General features: G+C 37.5%; 1 protein-coding gene across 3 annotated transcripts in view; it reads left to right on the top strand.

Annotated features, from left to right (window-relative positions):
- The window catches only part of POLR3B (RNA polymerase III subunit B), an 81,091-nt gene that overhangs the window by 24,469 nt on the left and 31,536 nt on the right, over window positions 1-25,086 (top strand). For all 3 annotated transcript variants that reach the window (XM_030041012.2, XM_041129616.1, XM_041129615.1), the window contains exons 13-19: window positions 4,613-4,774; window positions 8,129-8,329; window positions 9,427-9,589; window positions 11,593-11,746; window positions 13,641-13,715; window positions 14,497-14,595; window positions 18,080-18,207. In XM_030041012.2, coding sequence (XP_029896872.1) covers window positions 4,613-4,774; window positions 8,129-8,329; window positions 9,427-9,589; window positions 11,593-11,746; window positions 13,641-13,715; window positions 14,497-14,595; window positions 18,080-18,207 — 982 coding nt within the window. The remainder of the gene's footprint in view (window positions 1-4,612; window positions 4,775-8,128; window positions 8,330-9,426; window positions 9,590-11,592; window positions 11,747-13,640; window positions 13,716-14,496; window positions 14,596-18,079; window positions 18,208-25,086) is intronic.

Below are 25,086 nucleotides of genomic sequence, written 5' to 3'. Positions count from 1 at the left end.
CTGTTGCAGCGCAAGTAACAATATCCATTCCTTTTTCTTCATATCCAGTGGGAATTCTCATCTTATTTTACTTTTTAAGATGTGTGCTTGCCTATTGTCTCATACTCTATTCTCCTTCCCACCCTGCCCTGTCCTCCGTGCACACACGTGAACACACACATGGGGCGCGCAATCATTTCAGGGTAAAAACGTGTGCTTTGCTTCCTAGTTTTCTGAAGAAACTAAGATGACACTCTTGAACACACTCCAAGCACAAATACAAAGGAAAAAAAGCTTTTAACCTGTTAGGAAAAAAAAAAAATCCTTTCTTCAAACTAATATGTTGACTGTTCATCGAACTTTTATTCTTATGCTGAAGCAGAACATATTTCTAAAGCGTAAGGAGTAGTAAGAAGACATTAGCGCAATACTCTAATGCGGCAAATATTTTGAGCTGTAATGGATTTATTTGGTTTCTGCCGTAATGTTGTTGCTGTAGTTAAGTGTGACTGTAATCAGTAAAATCAGTTGTTGCTTTGTCATCATATTGTTCTTATTTAACTGGATTGAAGGAGTAGTTTGTTATTTCCTAATATTTTTAGAGGCAGAAAGTAGAGCAGGTAAAAAGTTTTCTACAAGCTGTAAGAGAAAGGCCTCTGCTCACACTGATGTTAACAACCAAAGTCGTTTTAAATTAACTGGGAAGAGGTTTTAAATGTAGAGGATCATCTTAACAAAGCCAATGCGTATTTTTTCTACATCAAGGAGAACTATGCGGGGGGGGGGGGGGGGGGGGGTAACACTTGATTAAGAGTAGTTCTGGCTCCCTTGTGATATTTTAAAAGCTCATTTCAAGCTGAACACTTGAATTCCTCTCTGCCATGTTATCAGTGTAATATTAATTTGATTGGATTACAGACTAAAAAGTGTAGAGATTTTGTTGCCAGTTTCTAAATGTTTGTGTTTAGCTAAAGTTTGCGTGGATAAAATGGTTGGTGGTTTGTTGGTTTTTTTTTTAATGCCAGCGTGTTCCTGGAATAAAAATCCTGTTGATGTAAAATTTGAATAAAGAAAAAAAAAAAAAAGAGAAGATTCCCATGGGAGGAGAAAAACATAGCAGTCTAAACAATGTAAAGACATAAAAGGCATTGTGTTTATAAAAATGTGTGAAAACAATAGCTGCTAATTTCACACCCCATGGGACAAGAGAGTACGAAATGTGCTTTAGCTTTAGATAACAGAGTTGTATCCACTAGCCAAGCTGGTTTACAGAGCTTTCTCTTAGTCTTTCTGCCACTAGAGGCTCGGTAGGCCAGGTGCCAGCTGAGGTGTTAGCAAAACCTACCGATTTCAGGCTTAATCTTTTCACCTACCTTTTCTCTTTCCTTAATGTGTTCATTATTTGCTAAGCATTACTCTGTTCTTTGTCCTCATTTTTTTTTTGTTTCTAATGCAGCTTGCTTTGTATGGGTGAGATATGGAACAGCACCAAAATCCGGCACCCTGGAAAGCAAGGGATTTCTACCCTGTGACAAAAGAATACCGCCTTGACTTCAGAGATTGCCTAATCCCAGCTGTTCTGATAATATAATTAAGGCTGCCTAATGTCTTTAATTTTGCAACCAGTTTGTGTGAAAGGGAGAATTTGGCACTCTAAAGGCTTAAACGCTAAATAGCAATCTCAAGGCGCCTAATTAGAATTCTCTGACATTAAGCTAATTGGTGAAACTGTATTTCAGCAGCTTAACTTCTTTATTAATTTTTCTTAGGATTTTCAATGAAAATCAATTGATGAGCTGTCAGTATGGTTTTTTTTCTTAAATATAATTTGCTCTTTAGTGCTCCTGTCTGAAGCGGTCTGAAAGGCCCTGGTCTAACTATGAAATCCATTGAATATTATCATTGGCATTCCATCCTTTTTCTTTAATCTCTTGCTCTTGACCTAAATAATGTGGTTATTGTGAGATTCTGCTTTGCCAGATAGTCAGAGCTCTTGCAGACCGAGTGTCTGTGAGTGAAATTAGCAAAGTACGATACTTTTCAGACTGGCACATAGTAGCAAGTTGGTGTACTTGGTGTGTAATGTACTTTATTAGTTCAAAGAAGAGGAAGGATGGTGTGGCTTTATAATCCCTATGGCATGTGGAATTAGGAGATCTTTTGCAATTTTATGGTCAAGAAATCAAATATGAAAACATTTTCTGAGTTAATTTTTTTAAATGTTCTGTTAAATGTTTAAGACCTGCTCAAACCTGTTGAGATCAAATGTATTCCATGATTGATTTCAAAAGACTCTAACTCTTATTTGACAGGACTGTCAGACATCTTAAAACTGCACATTCCTTTCTTTTACTTTTTCCCTGCTTTTGAAATACTTCCCTCATAATCTAGTTTTTGGAGACTCCAGTGGGTTCTCCGTCCTAATATGATGCTTCCTAAAAGATGCTTTTATTTCTGATGGAAATCTGATTTAAATAAGCTGTGACATCGCAGGTGAGTTGCAGGGGACTGGATTTCTTTTGACCACGGTGAGAGGGTATCACCTTGTAAATATTAATGGTACTGCAAGGATCAGGAGAGGAAAGAGGGTCTACAACACCTTCCTTTCATGCCAAGGCCAGGTCTAAAAAAAAAAACCCCACTTAACCAGTTTTCAGCAAAAACTCTTACATCCAGAGTGGAAATAGGATTCCATTTTTGTCAAGGGTTAGCATACAGTGTGTGTTATCGCTGGTTTTACAATTTAGTGACTGAACACTAAGTGTTCCATACGTCTTGTAGAGTAGACTGTCAAAAATAATCCAGTCTTGCTCTCCATGAAGGCCAGTGGGAGCATTTTATTGCAAATCAGATGTCTGTCTTGAGTTGCCAGGTGTTATTTTTTTATTCCTAAATGAATTTGTGATGCCAGTGAAAAGGGTAGCTTATAATTTAGTTAGCTGCTTTACATTTGTCATTTGCCAAATGCTTTGGTCAGCCCAGCTGGGACATGTAGGTAGAAGGAAGCAAATGAAAGCTAGTGGCCCATCCCAGTGATAGAGAAATGAGTGGTCTGCTGCCTTGTTTCCAGAAGGTGAGGAAAAGCTGGGACTATGTCTGTTGGAGACAATTAAAATTCAGTTTAATTCTGCACATACAGAAATTAAATTGTACAGCTGACTCCAGAATGTCTTGGCTTGTGATGGCTGAATACCTAGCTTGTTCAGCCCTACAATGCTTTGTACACTGGGAACTACCATTTCTGGCATTGGTAGCTGCCACATTTTCAGTTCTGCTGACACTTGGAGCTGCTGTAAAATAGAGTCCCAGGATAGGACTGCCAGGCTTTAGAATTTACACTGCTAGCTTGCAAAACTAATCATTGTGAACACTTAAAATGTATCGTGTAATGCAGATTTAAATGTTTTGGGAAGCTATTAGTGTCTGCAGGGAGAGGTTGAGCAAACTGCAGAAGCAAAGCAGATTGGAGAGTAAAAAAAGTCAGATCACAAACTTTGGTAGCCTTTTCCTTGTATGGCTATTTTAAGAACTAGAAGTAATTAGTATCCATATACAGAAAATAATTGGCTTAAATTGCAGCACTTTTGAAGAGTAGTATTGCTGGTATTTTTTTTAATTCAGCTCTGTTATGTAGCTTCTTTGCTTAAGCTGTAGACTTTTTTTTTGTTTTTTAAGGGAGAAATGTGGAAGAGCATTGCACTTCCCAGATAGTAGCACTTCTAGATAAGGATGGCAGGTGTTGAACCAGGTGGTCTCTCTCTGGGTGTAATTGGTTTTCCGTAGATTGTGATCGGCAGAAAGTAGCAGGATAAAAGTGTATCTGAGTGAGGAAGCTGCGTATGTAACCTGAGATACATCTTGCCAGCTGTCAAGAGCAGAGGTTGCTTCTGGGCCCCTAAAAAAGTCTCTTCTAGTTCTGCTTGTCCAGAAGCAATGGTAACTGTGCACCTTTTGTGCTTAGTCTGGTCTTGCAAACTGTGCACGGCTTCCAAACTCTGTGCTGCTGAGTTGCTTCCCCTGAGGGCCCCTTACAGTCAGTTGGGTGTCTTGTCCTTTTTAAATAGCTCCTGGGAAGGGGCACTTTAAACAGCCTTTTTCACTTTTAATAATAGAATATCTCAAAGTGACTCTTCACTTACTGCTTTACTGCAGTTATTCCATCCAGTATTAGAATAGAAGCTGGTCTTGTCTCTAATTCTTGTGTGTGATTCAGGGTTGTACATTTAGGGTATTAAATCTTTAAAAGAGTTTGTGACTCTAGGAAGGAAGAAGTAGATCAGCTGGATTATAATGTAGTAGATTAGGGAAAACAGTAAATGGATAGCGTAGAGATGGATGGGTATGCCAAGATATTGTGAAGGAAGAATTAAAGCAAACCAAAAAGGGATAAATGCATAGGCTTAGACCATTCTTCTACTTAATTTACTTTCCATTATGAAATAATTTCTCTAATATTGCACTTTAACAAGACAAAAAACTTGTGAGAAAAATATCATTTGAGAAACAGGATATTTTTTAACTGACAAGAAGTATAAAAGGTAGAAATATTAAAACGTGTGTTTCCCCACTGCCCCATTTCCCAGACTTGGAGAAGTATAATTTTTCCCTTAATCCAATTGGTTTGTATTTCCAGCTTCTGTCTCTTCTATTTGAAGATTTGTTCAAAAAATTTAACTCTGAACTGAAAAAGATTGCTGACCAGGTAATCCCCAAGCAACGTGCAGCTCAGTTTGATGTAGTGAAGCACATGCGTCAAGACCAAATCACCAATGGCATGGTCAATGCTATCTCCACAGTAAGTATTTTTGTTTTCATTCTAGTACATAAAGTTTTTCCACCATAGGGAACGATGGAAATGTATAAATTTTGTTCTGATGACTTTACTATCTTTGATCATAAAAGCAAATCTATTAACAGTCTTTATAGATTAAAATTGCAAAACTCTTGTCATGGGCAGGGCTTTTGGAATTCACTGAAGAATCATTGATTATCAAACCACTTTTTATTTCACCATTTATTTCAAAGTGATGATTTAGTGTTTGTGAAGGAATGGTAGCAACAAGCAAATTGAAAATAGCAGTCATGTTTGTGTTTATCCAACTTGCTGTCTTCTAGGTTCTACTTGACTGTGTGGTTGATGGTATTTTTTATTACCTGGATTTAGCTAGGGTCAGGTTACATCATACGTCCAAAAGGTCGTTGAAAAACAGCAGGAAAACATCATGAGCAGAAGATAACTGGGGGGCAGGGGGAGGGCAGGTAGGCCAAAAAAAAAAAAAAAAAGCTGAATTTTGAGCATTTCACAGGCAGTGCCTTTTTATTCATATGAAGTTGCTAGTATGAGCAAATTTGCAGCACAGCACAGAAGTTAGTATTTCTCTGCTAATGATACTGAACTATTTAACAGGGAAGACTGCTACATGCCGTATTATTGCAAACCCCCACCTCCCCCCATAATTAAGCCTTGAAATATTTGTCTTGGTTAGATTTTAGTCTGTGTCTGCCTTCTGCTAGAATGGATATTTTCATTTGTGGACAAGAACAAAAATACAATTACTAACTTTGTCTCTTACCTCACGCATCTGCAAGAGCAATTTGTGAGATGATTCCTGAAATCTAGCTACTAGCTTGTAAATGACTTTGAAATCCATGATTTTTTAAGAAATTAGATTAGTCTAAGTATTTTAGTAGCTGGTAAAAATTGTGCAACTTAATTTTTAATCTTTGGAACTCTTGAGAGGGCTTTTCTGCCTAGCATGAAACTGAGGTTTTTCTTCAGTTCTTGTAAACAGAATTAACTCCACAAATTGCATCCAAAACAACCAACAGTCTGTTACTTACAAATCCCAGTGTTAAAGCTTATCACTATTTAATTTTATGAGTGCCCCAAATGTAGTTAAATCTCTACAGTGCACGTAACCAAAACAATTGACAGATTTGTTTCTCTAAATGCTAGTGCTTTCTTCTAGCCGGTGCCAGTTTTTCCATTTGGACTGACAGAGATAAATCTGCAAACTATTCAGTACATATTGTAAAGTCTTCCTTCTTCCACTATCTTTGGACTTTTTTTTACTGCCACATAAGCAGTTAAACACCATCTGCTCTTAAGCATTGAAAATAATTTCTCAGGAACAATGCCCAGTGCATACTATTCAAGAGATTAAGCAAATACCATAAAAATCATTCTTGGAAACGACAATCTCCAATCTCACCAGAATGCTTCAATGATAGTCTCAAAGAGCATGAAATAACTCAGTGGATTCGTAATTACACCAGTAGCATGCAAAAGAATTCGTAGCACTACTGCATCAACAGTACAGTGCTGTTCAGTGATATTTGCTATAGGTCTTCTTTTTACCCTGGAAAATACCAGAAGAGAGAGTAGGTCAGGCAGTAATGCCACAGACCTAATAGACATTTCAGCATCTGCAGAATCATCCAATGCTGCTGAGGGAGCAACTTTCAGTTCACAGGAGTTTTCGGTAGGAAATTCTCCACTGGGGATGGTCTCACAACAGCCCTGGCCCCATTTTGGGTTTTTTGGACAACTTTTGAAGGAGTCAGTCTGTCACTTCCAATGCACAAAGAATTTTTCATATTATTATTTCTTCAGGCAGTGTTTTTACCTCCCCTTTCCTCTAATCTTTGAGATTTCACAGTCTTCTGGACAGTGAAGAAGAAACCACATGCTAGTTTAGACTGCAGATGCAATCATTTCTAGCATGAGGAAAAACTACTCATTTATTGTATTCTTCCACTTTTATTCTGATAACTCCCAGTCCTTAAAGAATGAAATGGTTAGTGAGTGAACCCTTCCCGAGAAGGTTGACCAAGTGGACAGGTTTCTTTTGACTGACTTAGTGTTGGGCATTATGTCTTCCCACTTTCTGTAACAAGGAAAAAGGAGAAGTTCTGTAGACTATTTGATAGTCTTTCCAGTGGCAGCAAATAGCAGAATCATTCGGATGGGTGGTGGTTTCTTGCTGTTCATCACAAAATGGGATTGTGCTGTTAATGTATAAATAAAGAAGCCAAGCAAATCACCCTCTAAAAGGATTTCAGTATAGTACAGCAAGTGAGCTTCAAATTATTTGTTAGCATTGGTGAGCTGAGTTTATCAAAAAGGCTACAGGAATTAGCAGAAGGCAATCCTTGGAAAGCGTTACCTTTGAGATGTTCATTGCATTTGGACTGACCAGTAACACGGTGGCTGGGGTAAATATTAGTAATTGGGACAGAAACTTGCTGTATCCACTGACTCAGGTGCTGGGAACTGTACCTGGAGTAGATGTCATGAAGTCAAAAACTGTAGCACCAAATTTCAAGATCTTACAGTAGAGATTATTAAATCTGCTTGGCATGGAGACATAATTGTGTCCTAGAACATTCTCAGAACTCCTCTGGTCTCCTAATTAAAACAACAAGTGATACTGCCTGTGACAGTCCTGAAACAGGAAACCTCTGACATGTGCATGGATCTTGCATTTCATATTTGGTGTAATCCTACCAAAGAAGTTGGATAGACCTAACCCCCCACACTCTTCTTCTGTGAGAAGACACATCAGTGAGTCTTCTTCATCTGGATTCTAAAAACAAAAGGCTTCAAGAAGGTACAGATGGCTTTGATGTCAGACTTCTCCAGCATAAGTGGTTTTTTCCTACAAAAAATATTTCCTACAAAATTTTCCTACAAAAATAACAAATCACAAAAAAGGCAGAACTGAAAGTTTGTCAGATCTGTTCTAAAAGTGTATTTCACTCAAAGTACCTTTTTTTTTTCTCAATACTCAAAAAAATCTCTAAAGGGAGAACAGAAAATAATTTAATTTAGCTAAATTTGAGTATTGATTTACCTGTGAGGGACAGATGATGAAGAATCTTTGTGTGATTGAATATATAATAGCAAAAGTATCCTCTCATTTGAAAGAGCAGTTCTTTTGTTTCAACTTTTTTTTAATACTTAGTACAAGTATGTTATAACTAATAGTTTATATGCAGATAGGTAATTAGAAAGTTGTTTAATATAAGTGGGCAACATTTGCTGTGCTCCTCAGATGTCATCCTGTCTAGATACTGAAGAAAGACATTGTAGTGTTGAGACAGGGATAAACTGCAATAACTTTTTTTAAATGTTCATTTTATTCTACAGGGAAATTGGTCTCTGAAGAGATTCAAAATGGACCGCCAAGGCGTGACACAAGTATTGTCCCGCTTGTCTTACATATCTGCTCTGGGAATGATGACTAGAATCTCTTCTCAGTTTGAAAAGACAAGGAAAGTGAGTGGTCCTCGGTCACTACAACCATCTCAGTGGGGGATGCTCTGCCCATCTGACACTCCTGAAGGAGAGGTGAGGAACTTCTGTTTTGCTTTCAGTATTTCTTGTCCTGAGGAATGGAGACACTGTTTATTTTGAAGCAGGTGATCCTCCATCAGAGGAAGAATACTGATGAGGAGGTTTCTGGAGAGAGAAATTATCCTCAGCCTGATAACACAACTTGTGTGTCTTCTCACATCCCAGCTATTTACATCCTATATTGCCTGTGTTTACATATTATATTGCCCTTTGTCTCCTACCTGAATGGACTGGCTGAAAACTGTTCAGAAATCATTTGGCTGTATGAGAATGACATGAGACCTCCCTTTTTTGCAGCAGAGCTACTTGCTCTCTTTTGATCAGAGCAGAAAGAGAGGAGTCCTAAACTCTTATCCCTTTGTTCTGTAATAAATGTCCTGTTTTGAAGTTGCAGCATCAACCTGCAATTTCTCTAGAAACATACATCATCATCATCATCATCATTATTATTATTATTATTACAGAAACAGCTTTAGCGTTTAGCTTGAGGAGGAAAAACACCTTTGTATGTTTTACTTTAAACACGTCATCCAGCTATTTCAACCAAACGATTGATGCTGACGGTCTTTTTTTTGTTTTCCTTTTTTCTTTTTTTTTCCTAAATACAAAGTACTGGGGTAATTCCGAACTTTCTAGCATAAATATGTAGTCAATATGAGTGAGTCTCATTAAGCAGCTAAAATAAAATTGCACTGCATAAGATACTTGGATATTTTTTGTTTTAAAATGTTAAAGTTTGTGTTAGAACATATAGGATACCTGGCAAATTGATAAATAGACTGATTTCATATTTCCATTATGTTTCTAAATAGCTATTGCTTTGAAGAGAGAAATACTGGGTTATACATGGTTGGATAGCTCAAGAACTACAACTTCATCGCCTATATTTTTTATTAGTTTATAAATGCTAAAACTTTACATTTCAGTGTGATATAGAAAATTCTTCCTTTCTCCTTCCTAATTTTCAGTGTAGTTAATTTGTTTCATTTCTTTGACTTTGTTGTTCATAAGCATGGTTTTGGAAGAAAAATGTATGTATAGTATTAATACTTTGGAATGAAATGGATAAAAGATGTATTTTTTTATTTTAGGCTTGTGGTTTGGTTAAAAACCTTGCCCTCATGACTCACATTACTACAGATATGGAAGATGGCCCAATTATTAAATTAGCCAGTAATCTTGGAGTTGAAGATGTCAACTTGCTCTGTGGTGAAGAACTTTCATACCCAAATGTGTTCCTTGTTTTCCTTAATGGTATGTAACTTTTCAGCAGTCTTGACTCTGATTTGTTGCTGATGGAGAGTTAGGCTTCGGAAACCCTCCAGCAATTTTTGGAGCACAGTCAACCACAGATTCCGTTTTCCACGTGTAGATAATTTCATCTGTAAATATTTTGGTAGCGTTAGGCAGTGTAGACAGGCCAGACGATGGCACCTTAGTTTTCTGAAGTTGTGTCCTCAGAACTCTGACTGCAGATGTGTGTAGCGGGGAAATAGAAGCTTTTTCAAATTTCAGTGCTGTTTTTAAGCACATTTGCATAAATAGGCACAAAAATATGTATATTCTGTTACAGATCTGTTTGTTTTTCAGGCATTCACCAAATGAGGTGCTGCTCATAAAGTACTTTTAAGAGACTAACGCTGCTAAATTTGTAATAACTTTCATTTACAAATTCAGAGCTTCATTCACAGGAAGTATTTAATTTTACAGTAATCTTTATGTATTTTTATATATATATTCATGCAAGTGCCTTTAAAAACAGAAAGCAAACATCAATTGTTTGCAAAGTTTAGCAATGCTATTCTCTTTAAAACTACCTTTTAAAGGGCAACTTGCTTTGTGAATGATGAGAAAAAATTAGACTTTGGAAAACAGGCCTCTTTGTTAAAGAGATGATTCAGCATATGTGCTTTGCATCCGCATGCTTATGCTCCTTTTACAACTGATCTTTTAGCGTTTCTAAATCAACAGGTACTATGATACCAGATTTCAAAATACTGACTTTTAAAAACTACCGCTGTGATTTAAAAATAGCCTTTTGTCAACAGCATCCACTTCTAGGGACTAGTATTTAATGTCTGTCACTATGAATAGTTCTCCATTTACCTTTGAATTAAACAGCAGTTGTTCTTCAATCCTGCCTTTTCCCAGTAATATAAAAACAGCACTTGACCAAACTGCATTCCTTTGCTCTGCTTTTCTGTAGCAGTATGTTAAAGATAAGGTTCAGTGAAACTACATGCACTCTTTTTTCTGTCTTTTTATGGCCCAAAGGGGAGTGCAGAGCAGAAATATTGGACTCTTCCTTCACAAGCTTAATCGGTGGTATGGAACAAGATAGTTATGTTCCCAAACATAGATGATCCAGTACCAAGTGAGGCAAAACAATTTACTGTTCGATCTACTAGTTTGTGGGTTTAATCCATAAAAAAAATTGAGGCTTGTGGATGGCTGACTTGATTCTGATTTAAACTTGTGACCTAAAAGGGCAGCTAATCTGTTAAGTACAAATCCTTTAAGCTAGGAAGACCTTTGTATTGTCTTATAAACTCCCTAAACTATCATGCTTTGTCTCATCCTTTAAAGTTTTGTTTAAAATGACACCATACTTATTTTTATTTTATATATTAAGATGACTTTGGTCAGGTGATTCTTTAAATGAATTTTACTCTCTTGTTTGTTCATCATGCATCAGAAAACTTCAGTATGTGCTGAAGTGCCCTGCTAAGATAGCAGTAGCTTGTTGAGCTAAGTTCCTGGAGGAATTCGGGTGCTGTTGTGAGTGATCACATGTATCAAAAATATCAGGTCTTTATAAACTTTCTGACAGGGCAGCAGGACAGTTCCTTGGTCTGTTCTTGGAAACCTTGGATCCATTTCAGTACAGGTGAAATTGCAGGCTTCAGAAATGTTGTTTGCTTGTACACTAATTGGTGAATGGGCACGTGAGCAGAAACATACTTGAAGAAAGCTGGATGAAGCATGCCATTTGGTTTCTGAAGCTATTTGGAGGCAAACAGATAGATGACCTGTAAAATTCTGACAGGTTTTTTTGTTTACTAAGAGAAAAAGAGCCAATTCTTATTCATGTCAGAAGAAGGAAATTTTATGACAACTCTTATTATTTGCAAGAGTAGGAAGTATTTCTGTGCATGCTAGACATGATCAGAATTTGTAAGTCGAGTTTTGGATATGCAAAGAATGCACTTTCTGAAGTGAAAATGCAAGAATGCACTTTCTGAACTCTTTCTGAATAGGTAACATCCTCGGTGTCATACGTGATCATCAGAAATTAGTGAACACGTTTCGGATAATGCGTCGAGCGGGTTATATCAATGAATTTGTTTCCATCTCTACAAATCTTTCTGACAGATGTGTCTACATTTCCTCTGATGGAGGGAGATTGTGCAGGTAAACATCTTGTCAGAATTATCTCACTAGTGAACTTAGTATAAACACTGTTTTATGCACTGTGAGTACACTGGGCTAAGACTTTAATGAGTACAGATTTAAGCAAATTCAGTAGGACCTGAGCATCTCTTTTCTCCTTAAATAGCCCTCATTCAGAACAGACAGATCAAAATCAACCTGATTGGCAACTCTAGCAATGTCCAATGTCCTTGGAGGAGTGTTTTACTTCCTGTTAAGCGAGAAAGAAGCAGACACTTACCTGATATCCCATGGGTGTGATATCACATTTTAGAATACGAAGCTACATTTTGTCTTCAAGGGCCTTTATTTCTGGTGCAAAACTTCCTCAGGCGTGTATACCTGTTTACTATAATACCAAAAAGTATGTCTCACAATTTTGGTTTACTTCATTGCTTACCCTTAAGTAGGTAGGGAATTCAAGAAACATATAAGGTAGGTCTCCACCTTGAGGTGCTTATGCTCTTTGTTAGACAGAAAGAGTGCCTGAATAACAGTCATATCACAAAGGAAAGCAAAAAGGAATTGGGTGGCTAAAATGAGAATGGGTGGAACATAACAGTATTCTGAGACAGAAAATCAGGTTGATTTATAGTAGAGGCTAGAGACTCTGGTCAGATTATGGCAGCACTGTGCTAGGTTATTTACAAGTAAAACATCTCTGGGCCCAGGTGATTAGGCTAAAGAACAAGGTATAAAGGATGAACAAAGCAGAGATTGGGAGAGGCAGAATGAGTTAATAAATATATGCATTTTTTAGCATTGACTAGCTGTGTGTGTATTTTGTGTGTAATTTAAAGAAGCAGTAGTCACAACTACAGTTGGCATTCCACCTGATTCATTAATTGAATCTCAGAGCATGTCGAATGCAGTTTGAGGCATGCTAGAGGCTCCAAAATAGTACATGTACAAACCATCAGTTAATCATACCTGGTCAAGAGATCCAGGGTAGGGGCATATTCAGTGGCAGAGAAATCACTTTTGCAGTCAGGGCTAGTATCGGCCATTCTGCAAGTTTGGAGATGCAGCAAGACTTCCGATTTGTAAAATGAAGACAAGTGAAATTGTGGATTTCCAGGAGTTTACCGAGTTTGCTTTGTGGCACCCCCCACCCTGCAATTGTTCAGATACCCCTGTTAACCATTTAAAAGTGCTCATTAGTCTTCAAACAGTTATTTAGACTTCAGAGTGGACCCCACGAGTATCTTGTAGCTATTTGCTGCTCTTTATAAGAGCAACTTGTCCAAATAGCAACAGCCCTTGACGTTTCATTCTTGCATGCCATCCTTTGTGTCAGTGTTTTCTTGCGGTAAGGAAGCCTTCAGAGATCCATGTGCTGTTGAAATTTATGGATTCATCTGAGGTCACCCATAGTAAATGCCTGTACTTTACACCATGTAAGTAACAGTAAAATACATTCTTGCATGCGGACACTTGAGCACAAACTGTTCAGTCAGTGTTGTATGAAGTCCCTGCAATATGCATAGAACTTAATGCTGTCCTTAGCTTTGTAGATTGGGAAAGCTTAAATCTTTTAAAGCCATCAAAAAAATGTGTAGGTAAAACTTATAAAATGTTAGTTTTAAGATTTGGGGGCATGGGGGGAAGGCTTCCTCCTCAGAATTGAAATCTTAATTTTTCTTGTACACTTTTTGGGTACTTCATAGACAATATGTCAGTTCAGGATATCTGTGTTATCACAGCAAGGTCTGAATAATTACTGATTATGTGGCTGTATCAGTTAAAGGTGGACAAATTTTAAAAGTGGTTTATGAAATAGGTTGTGCATAGGCAGGGTTCTTATTGTAAGCATAAATTAAGTTACCTGCCTAAGCATTTGCTATGATAATCCTTTTTTTTTTTTTTTAAATTGTAGACCCTACATAATTGTCAAGAAGCAAAAACCTGCGGTTACAAACAAGCATATGGAAGAACTGGCTCAGGGATACAGGTACACAATTCAAGTAGACCATATTCATCCTCACTAAGTAAATACTGTGTGGAAGTACTTCAGTCAGTATTTCACAATCTTGGGGTTAGCTATGTAGAGGAGAAGTCTACTCTCCTATATAAATTAATAATCGGTGTATTGGAGGTTTTCTGTTTAAAGCCAAATTAAGTCTGGTGGTCTTAATTTGTTACTGCTGTGAAATTTGATGATTATACAGAATAAATACATCTCACAGCCTCATCTTTCTGCAAGTGGAAGGCCTGAGGCAGTATCATCCTTCTCCTGATCAGAAAATCAAACACTTCAAAGAAATATCAACTTTACTGCCCTAAACTAGGCACACTCAGAATTAGTTTTGAAACTCCTTGCAAATTCTTAGTTTGGGTGTTTAAAAAAACACACACAAAAGCATTTAAAAGCATTTAAATTTAGCTTTAACTAAATTTTGCAAAACCATCACAAAAACTTACTAGATGATCCTTATATTTGCCTACATTTTTAGGGATGATGAGTACATACAGGAAGATTTTATTTAGTTGTTCAAATAAGTAACATTGGTCAGTCAGGCTGTGTGAAGCAGTGAATGGGCAAGGGGATTAATTTAAAAAAATACAGTTTTCTTTAAACATGTAAAATACACAGAACTTTTTATGTAAAAGTATTTCTCTAGCTTAACTTCTACATATTACATTCCTTCAATAGACATATTATGTAGTTTTATTTTTGCAGAAATATAAGAAAAGACAGTATTTCTAGTGTAATTTTTTTAACTTAACTGTAGGAATTTTGAAGACTTCTTGCACGAAGGCCTTGTTGAGTATTTGGATGTGAATGAAGAAAATGACTGTAACATTGCACTATATGAACACACAATTAATAAGTAAGTATGCATTCAGACTAAACACTGGTACAGTGGGTGACTCTCTGAAATGCAAGCATATTAATAACGTTACTGTTTTCACACATACACACTGCTCCTTTGCTAATGGTTGAAACAACTCCAGATGAAAGCTAAAGAAAGAAATCTGTTTACATACATCCTAAATTATCTATGGGATAGTTAAAAAAATGGTTTAGCTTTTGGGTTTTGGGAGATCTGTTCCTGCTTCTAGCCCTCAAAAATATGAAATATTTAAAGGTATATCCTTTGTTTCTCTGGAGGTGGCTTTTTTTTGTTCTAATCATTGGGCTGCTCATCATAAGTAATTTTATACAATAGGAATCCAGAAGGCAAATGGTTCCACACGTTAAGTGATGATCTGAGCATGCCATGATTGTCATTTGGAAAAATATCTCTCTCTTATGGCTGTAGAGGGACTCTAGACAGCCAGCTTGCATTAAATGCCTGATAGGCCCTGATAAAAATGTCTGTATCATTCTGTTTATTCTTTACCACATATGTTAAACCCATTCCTGGTATGTGATTTTCATTTAGAAAGATTTCCAGATTTGTTGTGTTTTCTACATATAGGAAGGACCTGGTGCTTTGTTTTTTTCCCTTTCTCTTGTCACTATGATTAAAGAGCCCACATTAAGGAAGGATTCTTTTAAATTTTTATGTCCTCCTATCTTTTTACCTTTTTTTAATGTTTCTCTGACAATATCCTGTCAGCTGAAGACTTCATTTAAGATGTTAGAAGTTACCTCCATGAAATGTTTGATCAGTAGATTTATGCAGAAAATGCATTTTCTAAATGTTCTGTCCTGGTGAGGTACTCGTGGAAGCCAATAGAAATAAATCATTGATTTCAGTGGAGCTGGATGAGACCTTCAGTTATCTTTAACCTTTGCCAGACGAAATGCATTAACTCTGCTAATTAAATTGTATTGCTCCTGCCCAGGCTTTTGAAGACTTTATCACTTTAAGAAATTACTCTCACATGCTCTTGGCTGGCTTCTGTATACATGAGCAAAGACGAGCACACACAATTGCTGTCATTTGAGCCAAAATTAAATAACTTCCACAGAGCACCAGAGCTGAAAAGTTTGTTACAGGACACCTGACTCAGCTAGGAAGATGAATGGGGGCATATCACGTGATATCACTGTTTAGTCAAAAATTGGAGGAGACAGTGCACTTCTGATGGACTAGTGTGAGGAAATGACTCCACAATAACCGCCAAAAAGTTTGGGAGATTTTTGTGTTGTCCATCAACTTGTTTTGAGTTTAGCTTCAATGCTTGTAGCTAATAGTGCCATAGGTATCTGAGCGTGCGCTGTATGAGCACATTGCTCCTTGTGCTTAGTAATGATACTCCCTACATCCTGCATTGTGTACCCCCTTCCCCCAGCTGATCACCTTGCATTTTAAATGGTGCGACCATGTTGGTACAACTTGTTCTGGTAATACAACTGATACAATCCACTATTGTGAAGCATCCCATTAACATTCCTGCTTTTGTAATGTAGGCTTCTTTTAGCTACAGTATTCTCTCTTTACCTTTCCAATCCAATTAGGGTTTTTTTCTTTGGAGGATTTGACTCTACTTAATGCGTTCAATTTCTTCCTTACCCATTTGTAACTCTGATTTTCAAACTCAAGAGGTTGCCTTCCTTTCTTGGGCCCATTTCTGCCAGCAGCATTTTGACTTGCGGAAATTGAACTGGTCGGTAAAGTGTGAAGGTGTCTCATTAGCACTGTGGAATACTTCATAAGATACTAGGATCCACATATGTTGCATCTTCTTTGGTTGAAATAGGATTGACCTCAATGGAAAAATACTTTAGTTAAATACCCTATCTGAAAATGCATATGTAGTTCCATGCACTAGTACCTTCTGAAGAAATGCGCTAACTTCACTATCAGTAAGTCTTAAATCTCTTGTTTTATTGTTTGAGAAGGATCAGCAGTTCTGTGAAGTTCTACAGAATGGGGGAGCAGTCTGTGCTTTAAGTTTGCTACTGGGTCTTGAGACTATTTTGCATTTACTTGACTGCAATTGGGATTCTACCATTTGTATTTTCTTAGGACAGGCTTCAATTAACATAGCTGATTTTTATCAAGTGGAGAAAAATAGTGGCTATCCTCCTCTGGCCAGCAGGTAATTTTTAGGTTGCTCAGGCATATTTGTGATTTATAAAGATTTCTGGGACTGATAGATAATTTCATTAGGCTTGCTTCTCAGGGTTTCCAGATTTTTTTCAGATTTCATTTTTTCCAGTAGTACATACATTGTTTATGTAAGTTCCTGCTGGTCCTTGTCTTCAGTCTGTATGTACTTGTGGGTAATTGTTCAGCCTTTTTGAGCTTGTGAGGCTTTGCTGTCTTTTGAGTGTTGTCATAATAAAGATTTTTAATTTAACTAATTAAAAAAAGTCTTCCAAAAGGCTTCCAAGAGAAGTCAAACTTTAAAGATGGGATTTTCAGAATGCAGTGTGTTTAGTTGTGTGTGGGAGAAGCAATGTGTTCTTAAACCCAGGCCCTGTGTAATAACTCCAGAACATTATGAAAGATATGCTTTGGATAGGTTTAGTTATAATTATCTTTATTTCAGAATTCCCCATTTCCTAGTTACTTATCTTGATTTTTAAAAGCAGCTCTGCTCCAGCCAAGCTTTATTGTACGCTCCATCCTTAGTTATTAGTCGCTCCACTTGCATCCCAATGCACGCTATGATTTAATTGTCTTTATTGAGCATGGACTTTCTCCTCTGAAGCTCATGCCAGGTAGAACAAATTTTGTTATCTCTCAATCTTTACTCCTTGTCCCTGTCTTTTTACTTCTCATCAGTATTGCCTTTTGACAACATAATCACTTTCAACATATTTGCAGAGCTTTTTGAATAGTGTTTCATTATGCCGTATCATCCATGGCACTGGATCTGGTTTGGACACACATGTTTTCCCTCTAACTGATACTATATAACTGACCTTGGAAAACTAAAATTATGCTTTTATTTTTTTCAATACCTGAATCTGTCTTGCTCTTCCTTCCTCCACCTACCCAGTGGATTTCTAGATCTCTGAGATTGGTAATTTGATGTGGAAGACTCTCTCTACATGAGAAGACATTCCTTAAGGCATTTTGCATCTTACTATATAAACTGATGTTTTATTGTCTTGCTGAGCTTCCTCAGGTTGTCGTTATCTGGAGGCTTTTTCTCCATGATGGAAATTCATAAACCCTCCTTTATTTCTCCTTCATTTCTTTTCATGTGGAAACACTTAAAGCCAAAAGAAAGTTGTGTGTTTTTTTTTTTTTTTAAATAAAAATTCCATAGTGAATCCATATTTTGAGGTCCTACTGACTTACATTTTCCTGAACAGAATTGAATTGAAGTATTATGAGATACTACTAATCTAAATAAATGCTAGTTAAGAAGTTTGTTCACAAGGCTGTTATAATTGGTACTCTTTCTTTTAAGAGATACAACGCATTTGGAGATTGAGCCTTTCACGCTTCTTGGTGTCTGTGCTGGGCTGATTCCGTATCCTCACCACAACCAGTCCCCAAGAAACACTTATCAGTGTGCCATGGGGAAACAAGCAATGGGTAAGACTTTTTTTATTCCTTTTTGGAGTGTTACGTAGTTTTTGAAGCTATGTAGAGAAGTGACAAAACAGAGAAATTCTTTCTTTCCTAGTTCATGTAAAAGCTTTGCTAGGAAGAGGAAATGAGCACCACTTTAGCTTTGAGGAAGAAAGAATTTACCTCTGCAAGTTGGAAAAATTAAAAGGAAAAAAATACCAGTCAGTTTCACTTAATGGAGACCATATCTGCAGGTCTTAATACTTAAAAGAAAAATTGGAGAAACTGGGGCACTATTGCTTTTTTGTTGGGTTTTTTTGATAATCGTCGTGACTTTCAAGTTTCCAGTGTGGCTGCAGGATTGGCAGAGTGGTTTTCTTTTTTTTTCTCTTTATGCTACGATGTGCTGTGGGTTTCCAGACAAAAAGAGTTAGAAAGAGTTCTCACAAAGAGATAAAGAGCACAGAGAGAGGAGAATTTCCCTGAATAGTTGAGTAGGTGTCCTAAAAATAAATAAATAAATAGTTACATCGACATTAGAGAATAAGAGGAATCAAAATGTGAAACAGAGTGCTTAGTTACTTGAACACTTCCTGCAGCCATAGTTTAGATTTTGGGCTTTTTCTCTTTTGGATGAAGAAGGCAAGTAATGGCCTCTCAGCAAAACGACTGAAATAAAATTAATTTACTGAGCACTTAATAATTCTTTTTACAAATGTGATAGGTGGTCATTAAAAACCAACCATTTTGTAAATTTGCTGTTGTGGGTAATTGACACTAGGTAAGTTCTAATCCTTCCTTTAATATACAGCTAAACTAGCATTAAAGCATCCAAGTCATATGGCCCGTGATAAAGCCAGAGTGAGTCCCAAGAAGAACCTGACCAGTAGTACATCAATTCAGACAGCTGTATTCAGACTTGTGCTGTACGTGCCAGTTTTATGTCTTGTATTGATGGCTTGCTTGCAAGTTGAGAGCTACAGTAGAACAACTCTGCGTCATAAAAAAACTACCACTTCTGTTAGGTTTACTAAACCATTTGTTTTGTGCTGTGCGTTCAAAACTGAAACACTGCACCTTTTGTGAGACTTCTCCAGCAGAATTGATAGCAAAGTAACTGTCTTGCACTGAACTGTCATGTTCAGTGCACCAAAAGAGCAGAAAATAGCAACAGATGCATGTCCTCCTTTTAAATTTAAAAAAAAAAAAAAAAAAAAAAAAGGAGCGATGCAATCTTTTCCTTACAGTTCTCCCCCATCCCATTATCTTTCCCCCACCCCTGAGTCTCTATTTTATGACTATTAGTCTCAGAAGGTTTGGTTAGTTACCACACACAGTTAAGCAGGATCAGTGTGTACAGAAAGCCAATTCAGTATCTGTGGAGTTCTTTTGTAGTTTTCTGTGTGAAGGTTTTTTTCTCGTTTTGTTTTGAGTGTCATTTGCAATTCATTGTCTGTGTTTTCTGAGGTTGGTGTATTCAGCTGCTTTGACCCTAGGTCTTGCACATTTAGCTCCTTGGATACAATCCTCTGACGTTCCTGCTGACGCTAGGAACACAAAAGCCATTGAATATCTTGAGCAATAAAAAAAGCCTTTGTTTCGGTTTGTTATGACAAAACACCTGACTCAAAGAATAAGCAGCTAGATAAAAGTACATTTTAAAAGTTGGCACATGATCTGAGCTATATTTTGCCCTGGCTGAAGTATCTGCAAACACCTGAAGCTTTTTGTAATAACTGCTTAAAAAAAAAGCCACCGTAAGTGGCAATATGTAGGGGCAGAAAAGATTTTTCTCTGCACTTATTGACCAAATGAGACCTAGAGGATATTCCTGAAACATTACACATACTTTTTTCTGTTTGTATTTATGAAGAGATGTGATATGTAGTGCTTCAAACCCCCACCTTTAACTAACCATCCACCCTTCTTGCTTTCTTTCCCCATCCTGAAATTGCAGAGCAGCTCCTGGTCCAACATTGCCATGTGGAAAGTCTCATGTCCAAGTCCACTGTGTCACTCCCTCCGCTGTCAAGACCTGGGGGCAAGGAGGGAGCCCCGGGGCTCAGACTGGGAAAGGAGAGCCTTGTGCTACTCCACATTGACCCCTCTGACCACGTCACAGGGCTGTGCTGGCAGCTTTGGACAGTCTTTGCTCTTTTTTGAGCAATATCAAGCTAGGGAAAGGTGTGAAAGCACAAGTAAATGGAGGGTGGACATCAGAGCTTGCAATGGGGTCTGTAATCCAGTATCCCTGACAAGTGTTAGGTATTAAAATATTAATGTTTCTGCAGGATAACATTAAATGTCCTGAAAAATACCTCCCTTTCATGGGCAGAATGAGACATCTTGTTGGAGGACTAGGGCTGCGCTTAGTGAGCAAACTGGATTTCAGTGAAATTAAATTGAAATGAAGTCCCTCTGTTTTGGCATAGATAATTTACCATATGTTGCAGGTTGAACTGTAACACTGTGGGGAAGTTATGATTAGATGGCAAATACAACAGCAGCTACAAGGACCTCAGTTGAACGTTGACATTTCAGTGCAAAGTTAACAGTTGTAGCTTAAAATCTGAGAAGTATTTAAGATTAAAATACAAGAGTCTGTACTGTTTGCATTCCATGTATTGCTAAATTAACGTTTAAGAGGATCAAAGGCTCCTACCATTAGAGAAATAATTTTAAATGGAGCTTTTCAGTTCCATTAAGACATAGAGAATCAGTTTTACACACTGTACCTCTGACTGTGAAGTGTTGTATAAAAGCCTAATGTAAGAAATGAAAACATACACATTTTCCTGCCAGTAATCCACCATATTGCACGTGTACATGCGCATCTGTGAAAGTGGCAGTGTGGGTACACAAAGCAAGCTGTACGCTCTCACAGCCCAACTGTGCAATGCAGTTTCAACCCAAATGTCATAACACAAGTCCTGAAGTAAGGAAAGGAGGGTTTGGGTGTTAATTATTACTTTAACCTGTGAAAGAGCAGAAAGGATTTGAGGGGAGGGTGGTAGGTGGGTGAGAGTTTTGTTGCAGAGGTTTATGTTGAAGCAACTTCTTTGATATTACAAAAAAACCCCTCTTACTGTATCACGGACATTCTGCTTTGTTTCTGTGAAATAGCAAAGCCCTTTATATACTGCTTTACCTTGTGCTATAACCAGTTGAATGTGTTAAAATTGAGTTGAGAAGACAAATGTGCTTCAAGGAACTAAATGCTGGGGGTTGTTGGTTTTCGACAGTTGTGAAAGGCTTGTTGGTGGGCTGAGAGCTAAAAGTGCTCCCAAATTTTGTATGGCTAGCCTATTGGCAGAGAATCAAAACAAACGTCAAAGCAAAAGCGGCTATTGCTGGTCATCACAGCTGGACCTGGGTGCTTTGTGGCCCGGGCTCAGTTCTGCCACTGCTCTTGGCGGAGCAGCGTTTGTGCTCTGTGACACGGTCTCTCTTAGCCAGCTCTTCTCTCCCTGGTAGCAGGCACAGAAGTGCTGAGGCAGAAATGAGCCAGACTGCTTCCCCCAGTTTACCCGTATCTTTTAACTGACTTATTAATCTTTCTACAGTGAAAAGAATATTTCAAATGCTGAACATCCAGATCACTTAATACATGTACTGTGGCAATCTCTCTGAGCTGAGTTGGAGCCCCCTCCACAAGGTTCAGTGCAGTGTTTAAAAACTGTGCTCCCTTCTCTGTTGGTTTGTGCTCATATGAAAGGACAGAATAGTAGAAAATCCATGGTGAAATCAGGAGAAATACAGAAGTACAGCAGTTATTTTCTTGGCATGTGCAATAATAGCCCTTTTGGCTCATATCTTAAGTAGATTAATTTTGATTGTACAGTTTAATGTTGCTGTAAGTAATATACCAGAGAATTGGATAAACACTACTTTTAGCTGGCTGTTCTGGTGAGTTCTCAAAACTTTCTGCATCAGAATAACAACATTCCATTTATGCTAAATATCAATAGATAGCATTTTTATAGTGATTACTTCACACTGAAGAATGATCAAATGATACTTTAAAAGAAAAAATAACTTGTCAGGAAATGGAAAAAAGGAAAGAATGCACACGTGCACTGAGAAAAGCAAGAAAATGATTTTTGTGGTATCCAGGTCAACCTTGTGTGTTTTGCTTTAAACGGGGCTAATTACCAATGAAAAAAATTGGTTCTTGCTGTTGGGATAATTATAAATGTGGGTCATTGTGAGCAGGGTTTGTTATGGTGAACTTTAATTATACTTTACTTTTGCTTGGCTGTTTGGCTGAAGCAAACAAGGGCTCTGTTCTTTCAGAAAGAAAACAGAAATAAAGCTAGTGACTTCCTTCATTTCAACGCCCACACAGAGGTCTCGTCCCAACACACCAGTCCTCAGAAGAAGAGAGCTGCTTCTTAATTTTAATAAGCAGATTGTGGTTTAAGGCTGTGGTTTGTTAGACCAGTCTAAAGAAGGCATTATTTGTATAACCATCAAATTGTAGCAATTAGGACAAATATTGCTGATATATGGTATGCTTTTTGGCTAATTTATTTCACTTGTGCTCTTGAATCGTTTTCTAACCAGTTTCTTGCCTGCTAGGATATCCATTGTTGATATATCTGTATATGTTTTCCACTTGATATGATACAGCATTCAAGCTGTATCATATTCTTCAGCATTCCTGAAGAATTGCCTGAATACAGTTTATTATTGAGGCTCAAAATCTCAGTAATGTCAGTTGCTGATGGCTCCTGGTCTGATACAAACAGTAACAGTTCCGTTAGGCTCATCTGAACCTCTGATAAAAATGCCAACTTTGAAATATGTGAAGCATCTGAGAGAGAAATAATTTGCATTACCTGAAATATGTAAAAGTGTCGTCTGTAATCCTTGATACATAGGGGACCTAAACAGATTGTTACTGGGCTATAAAGGACAAGTTTAGCTATGATCAGGTGCTCCAGACTTCATCCCATTTTAGCATCCCCAACCAGTGAACCATAGCAGGTATAGCATATAAGCATCTCTGAGGAGAAGAAAATTGCAAGCATTTCAAAAGTGAAAGTTGGTGTGGCTTACTCAGGAGAAGATTTCTCTCAACGACAGGAAAATTTACTTATCCGTGAAACTTTAAAGATGAGCTCTACAGCAGACAACCTATCCTGAAAGCACACAGATTATTCATTCTAGGTGCAGAGGGGAAAATATGGTCTAAAACTCTTAGGTTTTTTATTTGGAAGCCTAATACTTAGGCTAAGAAAATATCAGAAGTAATAGGGCCTTCAGATGCTTGGCCTTACGGGGGGTGATGAGGAAGGTCTTCAGTGTTGATGAATCCACACCCTACCAGCTTGCTACTTACTGGAGACAGAAGATAGTGCTCAGGGATGATTAATTTCCTTCTCCAAGAAACAGACAGAAAAGCAACTGTTCAAAAGCAAGAGACAAGTAAAGCCTGTTAACTCTACCAAATCTTCCTCAACGTTTGAAAATGCTGTGCCCTTTGCTTCAAATCCACTTTCTAGAACCAAGGAAAGTCCAGGCGTGTAAGAGCCAGCTATAACTGTTTATTTTCAGATAGTATCTGTTGAACTATCTCCCTGTTCTCATCCTTGGGAAGGGTAGACCTGTGGTGGTTTAGGAGAGAGAGCTTAGTGCCAAGGACAGGATAGGTCTTTGGAAATGCCCATGATGCTGCCTGGTTTTAGATATTTGATTTTCTAGACATTTTATTTAAATGCAGGCATTTGGAAATTGCAAGTAGATGCATCTAAAACGTGAAGCCGGCCTCCTCTAAGGGCAGATTTGTGTTCAGCTGCACTATATTCTAGCTGTGTGAAGTCTTCATTATACACTGGCTATTTTGACCTTTCCTTGAAAGCAGCCAGCCTCTGAAATTGCAGGAGAAAATGGAAAGTTTTTGAAAGACTTACCTCCTAAGCACAAGTACTGCAGAATATTTAGCACTTAAAACTTTAAAACTTTAACTTTTCAGACTATAATTTCTTAATTGCTTAGAGACATAGCATAGTCCTGGTGCAGCAAACTCTAATAACATACGATTGCCTTAACTTTTGTTCTGCTACACAACGGTTTATGTTTCCCTGCTGGGTGTTAATTATTTTTTCCTCAGATTTCAGAAGACACTTTGGCAGTCTGATGGGACAGGGCCAAAAATTTCAGTCTCAAGCTGGGAGGTCTATACAAAGGATTGAATTCTGAACCGTAAATTTAAAATTAATTTCATGTAAAAAGACAAATATATTGTGAGTGAACTTCTACTGTAGTCTTTCTAGCAATGACGCCTCTAATTTCAGAAAGTAAATCAGTCTTGGCTGCTGCTAACTCTATGCTTTGTTCATGCTTTGTGACATTCTAACACAGGCTGCTGTTGAACTAATTATTGCCCAGAAAAGGAAGGAAATATGATGTGGAAGACACAGAGCTTGATCCACAGTTCCTCTTGAACTCAATGGGAGTCTTTCTATTGATCCTCATGAAATTTTGGATTAGGTCTATGGAACACAAGTTCAGCTTTCCAAAAAAAACCCCTATGGCTATTAGAACAATAAAAGCAAACTTCATACTTGCAGTTTTATTCAGTGTCATGATTAAAAAGAAATCTTTTTTGCATTCAGTCATATAGGACCTGACTTTGATTTCTTTTGTTGTTGTTCTTTTTGTCTTGATGCTTAGGTTTTCTGTGTTTAAGAAAAAATAAATAATTCTTTCTGGAAGCTTAAATTAAGAAGCCACTTACATCTTTATTTAAGTATAATAATGTGAAATTGTTTTGGTTCGGTCTCTTATAAGATTTTTTTTTTTCCCCTTCTTTTCTTGAAGAGTTTCTATTATTAGATGGAATTCCTCAGTTTGTGGTTTTAGTTAATTTGCATTTTGGTAATTTTTTAGCCAAAACATTCT

The sequence above is a fragment of the Aquila chrysaetos genome, chromosome 17 (genome assembly GCF_900496995.4).
Source record: "Aquila chrysaetos chrysaetos chromosome 17, bAquChr1.4, whole genome shotgun sequence".
Classification (NCBI taxonomy): domain Eukaryota; kingdom Metazoa; phylum Chordata; class Aves; order Accipitriformes; family Accipitridae; genus Aquila; species Aquila chrysaetos.
This window is presented reverse-complemented; position numbering and strand designations above follow the sequence as displayed.